We start from the raw sequence: 8,656 nt of genomic DNA, 5'->3' as shown, positions 1-8,656 counted from the left end.
AATATGAGGGATCTGACAGGGCGACTGGCATATCAGCAAGGGGGAGGGGGTAAGAAAGACAGTGCTGCATCACACACGCGGCACACGCCACCCGTTGCCTCAGCCGCTGGACAACGCCTCAAGCAGCACAAAACTCGCCATGTGGAAGAGGAACCCCCCCCCCCCCCCCAACCCAGCGCACAGCAAAGACAAATCAAAAACAAACAAACAGCAAACATCACACATGCATAAAACACCAAACATTATTTTCACGCGCTGCTTGCGAATGGGGCGGCTCCTTTGGGCCTTGCCACACCTTTCACTAACCTGTTGATCCCCCCCCCCGCTGGGCAAAGGGAAGTCACCGGAGGGTAAAGTCCACATCTCCCCCTCACCTCCCCCTGATGCGAGCATAATATCATCGAAGCCAAAGGCGCAACGGTCAAGCTAAACAAATGCAACGAGACCTACAAATAGGCTTTGATTTGAAGAGGGGTGGCATGGAGCTTCGGGGAGGCAGGCACCAACGATGGCTCTTCGATTTCCAGGGAAGTGCCTGGCAGCAGCCCTCGCGCAAGGCCACGGGTGCGGCGGCCGCGACAGTAGTTGCGCCCACGGCAAATTGATCTCAATGCTAGCCGCGGGTACGGGTATGAGAAGACACGCGGGACGCAGCAACGACGTGCAGTCCTTTCTGGGCGTGAAAAAACCTTCACAGAGGATTCTTTGCCTTTCCTCCCCTTTTCATTTGGCAGGCCGCTTCCGTCTCTGTCCGCAACAACAAATGGCGTGCCGCCTTCGTTCCTTTTCCGGGTGCGTTTCCGTTCAGCCTTGCCTTTGATGTCCCTGTTGGCTTGGCGGACTTGCCACCCCTCAGCTGAGGAAGAAACAAGAATGAAAATAAGCAGCAGCAACAACAACAACAAAAAAAAAAAAGAAACAGTGGCGGCGGAAGAAGAAAGGCAGGGGAGGAGCGCACGACGGCCGCCAACTGCCGCAAACCGCAAGAAGAGTCACCACAGGAAACCAAAAGGCGGTGCGTTTCTCTTGGGGCCCGCGATTGTCGTGCGCTGCTCGCCGCTTCGTCTTCTCGTCTCTCGCTCCCTTAGGCCCATAAATAACAGCAGCAATAATATCTCTAGCAGTTGTTAGAAGTAACGCGTCCTTCTTGCTTCCTTTTTTCCTTTTTTAAGTTTTTTTTTCTTTTTTCCCACATTTTTTATTCTTGTTTTTCGTTTCTTCTCTTCGTCCTCCTCTTCCCATCTTTGCGTCTCAGAAGGAAAAAAAAAACGAGAAAAATAATGTGGCTGCAGTGAAGTCTCCACACACCACACACACACACGCTGGGGCCTCCCCTTCAGCAAATCTTTGCCTGCGAAAAGTCCATCTCGGGGTGTGCCGCCATGAACTTGGCCAGCATGTCCCGCTTCTGTTGCTCCTCAGAGGTTGGCAGCCCCATCGCCTTCTGACGCTGGTCGTACATCATCTTCTCCACCGTCTGCCGCGTCTCACTGTCGAGGTCGTCTAGCTTGGAGTTCTCCGGCACCACCTTCTGCAGGTCGATTTCAGCGTCGCCCGCAATCACCGTCTTCCACCACTCCATCTGGTTCATCTTCGTCAGCGTGACGACCACCGTGCAGCCATCATCGATGGTCCACATGCACTCCTCCGCCTTCACGGCGGCGAACAGGTCGCCGTCCACGATGGGCGGCTTCCCTTTCATGCCCACGCGCATGTGCCGCTGCTGCAGCGCGATGTCGAGGTCCCGCCCCCTGGCATTCGCGATGGGCAGCGGCACCCGCACCTCCACCTCCTGCAGCGTCTGCGAAAACATATAGTGTTCGTAGTCGAACCCGTTCCCCACGTTCGGGGGAAGCCCCTTTGGCCTCATGCCGTCCTCGTCCTCCTTGGCGTTGGCCACCGCATTGGCCGCCTTCTCCATTTCCGACTTGCGCTTGGCGGCCTCCGCGGCTGCCTTCGCAGCTGCTTTGGCAGCCACGTCCTCCTCGTCCTCCAACACCTCCACGCGTGAGGCGGCGGCAGCCTTTTGCCTCTGTCGCTCCTCTTCCGCCTGTTTCTGTCGCAGCCGCTCTTCGGCCTGGGCTAGGTGGCGGTCAAGCGCCCGCTGCACCGCCGCGCGCGCCAGGGGCGGCTGCGTGAAAAAGTCCGTTTTTCTGCCGAGGAAGGAGAAGAAGGTGTCAAGGATGGCGTCAATCCCATCGTGCTGCTGGGCAATCGCCAAGAGCATGGAGTCAAAGCGTTCCTCCGCCGACATCGCTGTGTCTGTGAGTGCAAGCGCGATCTTGTGTGTACGGTTTGTCTCGAAGCAATTTTGCTACCCTACGGGCTCCCCACACCCCCAACCCACAAGGGACGCCAGAACAAACAAACAAAGAAGCAAAATAACACTTGGGCAACTAAAACAAGACAACGCAACGACAAAAAAGCGCGAAGCGGGAAACGGGGTGGGGGCAAAACGTCACACTTGCATGGGCCCATACGCAGCACACGCCACGCAGCAGACCGTCGTGCAGCTTCGCCCTGTAAACTTCCCACGCAGCGATGGCCGCGTAACTTGTGATGACCCCAATGAAGGTGTCCAACTGCAGTGCCGGAGGGTATTGGGCCGGGCGGGGGTGGGAAAGGCACCGACTGGAGAAGCATTAGGGCAACGCCGCTGGCGGTGCATGCGCCACGCCACGCAGCACCGACCATTGTCTAAGGAGTTCCTCAACGAGTGAGAGGTAGGGCTGGTCGGAGCTCCGCAGCGACGCCAGTGCCTGCCTCATCTGTACCAGGGCTGCCCCATGCGAAATGGTGCGGCAGCAACACAAAGGCACCCCGTCACAGAGCAGCGAGGGGAATCGCACCTCGCGGAGGGCCAGAAACGGAAGCAGTTTCATTTCCACCTCAATGGCGTTCCAAAGCCCCTCTAACAGTTGCCACAGCGGGCTCGCCGTCCCACAATCGCCGTGAAGGCGTACGGCAAAGTCGCCAAGCGACGCCGCAGAGGCACGTCGTCGTTGCAAACGCTCCTGCGCGAATCGCAGGTACGTGCGCTGCAGTCCAATTCGCTGAAAGGTGGTCAGCTCGTCCACCCGTACCCACGCCTTTCCCCAGTCATCCTCAAAAAACTGAAGAAACACCCGCGTCACGGCTCGGCCGGAAAGCAGGTAAAGCCCCAGCGTAGGGGACCGATGCTCGATGAGCAGCCGCCAAGCCTTACAGACGGAAACCGCAGCGGATAGGGCGCGAGGCGAAAGATACGCCAAAACAATCTCCTGCACGTCGTACGGAAGGAACACGATGCAAGCGGAGAACTCTGGATCACTCCGATGAGCCTGCGACTCGGAGGAGGTCCGCCTATGCTTCCATGCCGCCGCCTCCGCAGCGTCGTTACATGCCTCGCGCCCGCGCTTCCTCGCAGCCCTGCAAGCACCGTATGACACCGAAATGGCGTCCGCATCGGCGGCCACCTCACAGCTCGGGCTACGGCACACAGACACAACACCTGTGAGGTGGCACAAGGTGCGCGGGTCCTGCGAGGCCCACCAGTACCAGGTTGGTTTCTGCGTTGCGTGCTCCACGCTTGATCGCAGCCAGGGGAGAAAGGGCAACACCGGCCGGCGCTCCACCTCTCGCGTGGCCGTCCTCAGGGCAATCTCCCCCTCGGCCTGACTGCAAAGGAGAGCCCGCGAGAGGTTCAACAGCAGCAGGGCAATGTTCGACCTCAGCGGTGGATCCACTTCGGTGTCCTCGTCCACCTCGCGCAGGTACGGGGTGGTCTCAAACAGCGCGCACAAGGCGCGACGAATGGTCGCCATGCCAATGCTATGATCGAGGTAAAAACTAAGAAAAGAAAGCAGCAGCGGCCCCAGCACCTCCTCCGAGAGCCCATTGTCGAAGTCTGACATGTCTTCCTGCAGGTGAGACGTGGCGTGTGCCAAATTGTCCCCCGCCATCTGCTCCTGTGAACCACCGCTGGTCTGTGCAGCATCCAGGGAATGTTTCAGGCGGGAAAAAATGGTGAAAATGCTGTTGGTATGCAGCAGGACGTCCATGAGGGAAAGAGCGTCTGTCGGTACCCGACTCCGCCGCGCGCGTTCGCCGTGTCTGCAGCGCTGCAGGAACTGAAATCGTTCCAGGAAGGACACGGAGGAGCGACCAAAGAGGTGGGGCATGGCCTCATATGTCCGGGCGATAAATGTAATAGATGCACACGCCAAAGAGAAAGAATTAAAAGAAGACGGGGTGAGATGCGGGGAGAACGAGCCACGCAGCGAGTAGCATACACATTGCATCGGGAAGGGGGAAGGCGTGCAATGGCGTGGAAAGCCTCTGTAGCATCACTACCTCTTTGCCTGCCTGCGCGTGTGAGAAGAAACACAAGAAAGAAAGAAAAAAAGAACAACACCGCCGCCACCACCACCGGTAAGGCTCCTCCTAAGAGTGGGAGAAATCGACAATGTCTGTCGATTCGTGGGAAACCCAATTGGAGATGCGCTGCTTGACCTTCGCTGGGTCTTGCTGCTTGTAGAAGATTGGCTGCTGAAACTCCTTCACGAGGTGGTTGCGGTCCTGCATAAACTCATGAAATGCCGAGAGGCCCACCATGCCGCCAGACCACGGTGTCGCGCCAACAGCGTCGTTATTCCCTAAACGCACCAACAGTCGCGGAATCGCCATGCGCTGTGGCTGGACCCCGTCACGCGAGCTCAAAAAACGCTCGGTCGGGTTGTACACCACCGAGTTCAGTCCACGAAAGATGGTGCGCACCTGCACATCGCTCGAACCGTAGCTCCGCACCCACGGAAGGTTGTTGCAGCGCCCCGGGGCCCATATGTTTGGGTGCCGGTACAACTGCATCAGTGTACTGACGCGGTAGTGGGCATCCGGTGCCTCGTGCTCCGTGAGAATGTTGCGCTTTCCTTTTCCGGCCTGAATCGGCCGCGGCACGTCACCAATGGTTGAAAAAACGTAGTCAAACTCCTCCTCGCCGGAGGAATCCACCCTGTCGCCCGACAACTTCGGCTCACGCCGGCCAAAGTACGCCTGACTCACGATGGACTGCTGCGGCGTAGGCTCGAAGTGCAGGTTGTCGTACCGCACCATAAACCGCGTCGGCTCCACCGGCGGCCTCGCGAAGCCCAATAGCCGTGCCAACGCTGAGGGAGGATGTGCATCGATGCGTTTGCCACCCGCGTCGCACCCTTCGACGTCCGTCACTCGTGTGCAGAGGTGCAGGGATAGGTTCTTGCACCGCTGCAGGGCGTTGTTGGCGTACTTGCGGCTCGTAGTGGGCAGAGCGGGAATGAGCTCGGACTTGGCGTGGTACAGGTGCACCTGCATCTCTGGCCGACTCCGCGCAAGGTCCATCGCCAGCGAGGTGCCAACCGGCCCCCCACCGAGGACCGCCACCTTTTTGCAGGTGCCTAGGAAGTGATTGAAGTGCCGCAGCTCCTGCACGCGACCGGCAATGGTGCGCTGCTTCGTCGCAAACGGAAACGGCTTGCGCTCGCCCGGGGCAACGAAGAGAAGGTCGTACGGCACCCGACGACCGTCGCGCAACGTGACCACGTCCTCCTCCACCCCGTCCACCGTCCCCGTCAGGACGTTGGCTCGTTTTAGATAGTAGCGGTGCAGGATGAAGAGGCGGCGGCACGCCTCCTCGTTCCGCTCGTCCCACGGGTTTGCTACAATAGGGATGACGTCGTTGGTGAGCTCAAAGTAATTCTTCTCGTCAATGAATGTGACGTCAAACATGCTGTCAAACATGTACGCCAGCTTCGACCCTGTGTAACCGCCACCCACAATGACGCAGCGCACGGGGACAACGTCCTTGCTTGGGTCCAGAATGAGATCCAACGTCGGCGCCGTGGCTGCGAGGGTCGTGGTTGTCTGCGAGCGACATGCCGAGAGGACACCGCCAACGATACTCCCCACAACGAGGCGCCAAAGCATGCCTGCGAGCCAGATCTACCTGATTTAACCTAAATGACACCCCCTTTCCTAGCACAGCAGTGTGAAGGAAGGAACACACAGAGAAAGAGAGAGCAGGGGGTGGGGTGAGATGTAATCAAAGAGGCAGTGTGAGACGTCGTGACAGGTGTAGCGGGGCACTACAGGCACCTTGCTGCCGGTATGTGGCGGATATACACACTACCCCCCGCACAAAAAACAAAATAAAACAAAAAACAAACAGCGCTAGGCTCACACACACACGCACATACAAATGTGTATATAAATACAAATATCTGCCGCTCCATCGACACCTTCCCCCTCTTTTTTCCTTTTGTTTATCGGATTGTGCATGTTAGCTGCATCTCTCTCTCTGTGACCACCCTTCCACCCCCTTTCCACTTTTATGCCCAACCGTTTCATGCGTCTTCGTTGCCGCCCTGTTTGCTGGCGCAGGAGGCTCACCACATCTTGTATCACTCCCTTTTCTCAGCCAGGAACTGCAGCAGCATGAGGAGGTCCAGCGCAGTCCGCTGCGGCGTGGAGTCCACTAGCCCAGTTTGCTTCACCATGCGGTGCAGCGCCGGAATGTTGACCTCCACCTCCACATCAAACGATACTCGCGGGGCGCTAATGAAGGGCACCTGCAGCTCGGGCGACCACGGCTGCACAAATCGCGAGTGATCGGTGAAGGAGCGCACCATCGCCATGTCCACCGAAAACAGCGGATCAATCTGCACAGACTTGCGCTGCCGCAGGCGAGAGACGCTCGGGGTAAACGCTTCCCACCTCGCCGGGTTCCACGTTGCCGCGTCAAGCGTCTGCTCCCGCGACACTGACACACGAAAGTCCGCGCCCCACCCCGGGCAGCGCACGTCATGAAAGAAAACCCGCTCCTTCTCTGTGATCGCCAGCAACCGGCCCCGGTTGCACGCCTCATTCATAGCGTACTCTAGACGATCCTTCCCCGTCGCCCGCACAGAGAGCATCGTGGAGGAGCGCGGCGGCATGGAGGCACCGAGGGTTTTCAGTGCGTCATGCAGTGCAGTGAAGGTTGGTTGCGCCACCCCAGCAAAGAAAAAAAAAGGCGTCGCCGAGTGTCCGTCCAGCACAGCTGGGGTACATGTGTGCGTTGGAAACGGGTGGGCGTAGGTGTGTCTCGAGGCCGAAAATGTCCCGAGACGGCACTCAAACTCCACCGACACGCCAGCCGACGCCTCACGACGGTAGAGCTCGAGCGCTCGCCTAAGTGCATCGCTAAGGACCTGCTGAAGAGGGTCACGGTACGGCGGTATACGGTGCAGCATGGAAATTCACACACGCCTATTGTACCCTTACAAAAAACCGGGCAGAGGGAGTGACGGTGCAAAAGAGTAAAAGCGGGGTCTTTGGTGAACGCACACAGAATAGTACAAGTCAGGCAATAGAATACTCATGTAATCAAGGATATATAAGTATCAGATTGATAGAGGGAGAGAAAGCCCCACCCCCTCCCACCTGCATCTATGTTTGTCTAACCACAGTCTCTCCTCTTTTTTTTTTTCTTGTTTGATCGTGTACGTTTCTCACGACGTGTCTGAAGAGGTACTGCTCTCAAAGGAGGAACTCCTGCTGCTACTGCTGCTGACTTTCACCCGCCGAATAACAGGCGCCGCCGCGTGTGGGACCCCCGTCGCCGGCGTCACCACCTCACTGCTGTACGAGATGGCCAAAGGGATGGCCGGCGGGGGCTGCGCATATGGAGGCCCGCTAAGACCAGGTTCCAATCCTGCCGTCGTGGGAGGCGCCGCTTGTTGCTGCTGTGCCACGCGCTGGGCATCCACTGGAACGGCCACTGGAACACTCGGATATGACGGCAGCGGGGGCGGATGACCGGACTGCAGCTGTGGCATAATAGAGGGAACAGAGACGGACGTTCCCGCTACGCTCGCCGGTACGTTGTTGCTTGTGGGCGGCGCACTTGCAACTTTCCCCGGCACTTCTATTCTGCTCTCATCCACCCGAGGGCTTGGACGAAGCCACACCGGCAGAGACGGTGCTGCGACGCCTGCCGCAGGAGTTGTGGGCGGAAGCTGCGATGGCTCGGCGAGAGCTCGCGGCACAATCGCCGGACCCGGGGGCCCGTACTTCGCCAGCAACACTTCGCTCTTTAGTGAAGATGCGTTATCTACGGCCACAGGAACCACATTCAGCAAGGGTGGGGAAGCCGCAGTTGCGCCCAACGGCGCAACCATGGCGTAAGGCTTACTAACGTCAGGGGGGTTTGCCTGCGCAGCTCCCGGAGACGTTGGCACGGTTGCAGAGGCAGGAACCAGAACCGGAGGAGACTGGGAGGCTAACGGCGCCGGTTGTGTGTCTTGTTTCGGTGCTTGCGGCTGTTGCGGAGGCAGATGCGCCTGCGGTGGCGGCGTTGGCGGCAATGGTGGTGGTGGTGGTGGTGGTGGTGGCGGTGGTGGCAGTTGCTGGGATGGTGGCGGCGCGGCCACTGGAGCGCTGACGACCGACGTGAGGGCTGAAGGCGGTGGCGCTCTAGTTGGCGTCACATGCGGGGCTGCCACCATCTCAGCTGTGGGTTTCCTCTCCTCGCGGTGTGCAGTCTGCGGCTGCCCCGTCGCGGAGAGCCATGACGGAGTGTACGACGACGATGATGACGGCCATGGCAGCGGTTGTTGTTTCTGCGATGGCGATGGCGATGGCGGTGGCGGCAGGGACCCCTGCC

General features: G+C 58.8%; 5 protein-coding genes across 5 annotated transcripts, besides 6 other annotated features; all 5 read right to left on the bottom strand.

Annotated features, from left to right (window-relative positions):
* Positions 1 to 179: 179 nt before the first annotated feature.
* Positions 180 to 243: a microsatellite.
* Positions 244 to 866: 623 nt separating this feature from the next.
* Positions 867 to 921: a microsatellite.
* Positions 922 to 1,301: 380 nt separating this feature from the next.
* Positions 1,302 to 1,321: a microsatellite.
* A 15-nt stretch (positions 1,322 to 1,336) lies between these two features.
* Positions 1,337 to 2,254, bottom strand: TraAM80_08944 (nuclear distribution protein C like protein; the record flags this gene model as incomplete). The annotated part of the gene is made up of 1 exon (XM_029385658.1): positions 1,337 to 2,254. One exon carries the CDS (start codon positions 2,252 to 2,254, stop codon positions 1,337 to 1,339), a length of 918 nt encoding a protein of 305 aa, XP_029234563.1.
* Positions 2,255 to 2,359: 105 nt separating this feature from the next.
* Positions 2,360 to 2,387: a microsatellite.
* Positions 2,388 to 2,642: 255 nt separating this feature from the next.
* On the bottom strand, positions 2,643 to 4,160 carry TraAM80_08943 (uncharacterized protein; the record flags this gene model as incomplete). Its single annotated transcript, XM_029385657.1, has 1 exon — positions 2,643 to 4,160. The coding sequence occupies one exon, from the start codon at positions 4,158 to 4,160 to the stop codon at positions 2,643 to 2,645; it is 1,518 nt and encodes a 505-aa protein (XP_029234562.1).
* A 197-nt stretch (positions 4,161 to 4,357) lies between these two features.
* Positions 4,358 to 4,387: a microsatellite.
* A 35-nt stretch (positions 4,388 to 4,422) lies between these two features.
* Positions 4,423 to 5,940, bottom strand: TraAM80_08942 (putative apoptosis-inducing factor A-like; the record flags this gene model as incomplete). The annotated part of the gene is made up of 1 exon (XM_029385656.1): positions 4,423 to 5,940. One exon carries the CDS (start codon positions 5,938 to 5,940, stop codon positions 4,423 to 4,425), a length of 1,518 nt encoding a protein of 505 aa, XP_029234561.1.
* Positions 5,941 to 6,151: 211 nt separating this feature from the next.
* Positions 6,152 to 6,178: a microsatellite.
* A 235-nt stretch (positions 6,179 to 6,413) lies between these two features.
* On the bottom strand, positions 6,414 to 7,244 carry TraAM80_08941 (uncharacterized protein; the record flags this gene model as incomplete). Its single annotated transcript, XM_029385655.1, has 1 exon — positions 6,414 to 7,244. The coding sequence occupies one exon, from the start codon at positions 7,242 to 7,244 to the stop codon at positions 6,414 to 6,416; it is 831 nt and encodes a 276-aa protein (XP_029234560.1).
* Positions 7,245 to 7,502: 258 nt separating this feature from the next.
* On the bottom strand, positions 7,503 to 8,656 carry TraAM80_08940 (uncharacterized protein; the record flags this gene model as incomplete). Its single annotated transcript, XM_029385654.1, has 1 exon — positions 7,503 to 8,656. A coding segment is annotated over one exon (1,154 nt), but the record flags the coding sequence as incomplete, so codon positions are not given.

Source organism: Trypanosoma rangeli (genome assembly GCF_003719475.1).
Source record: "Trypanosoma rangeli strain AM80 chromosome Unknown Tra_15.4_contig_00486, whole genome shotgun sequence".
Lineage (NCBI taxonomy): Eukaryota > Euglenozoa > Kinetoplastea > Trypanosomatida > Trypanosomatidae > Trypanosoma > Trypanosoma rangeli.
Note: the sequence above shows the minus strand (reverse complement) of the source record. Positions and strands in the feature narration are given on the sequence as shown.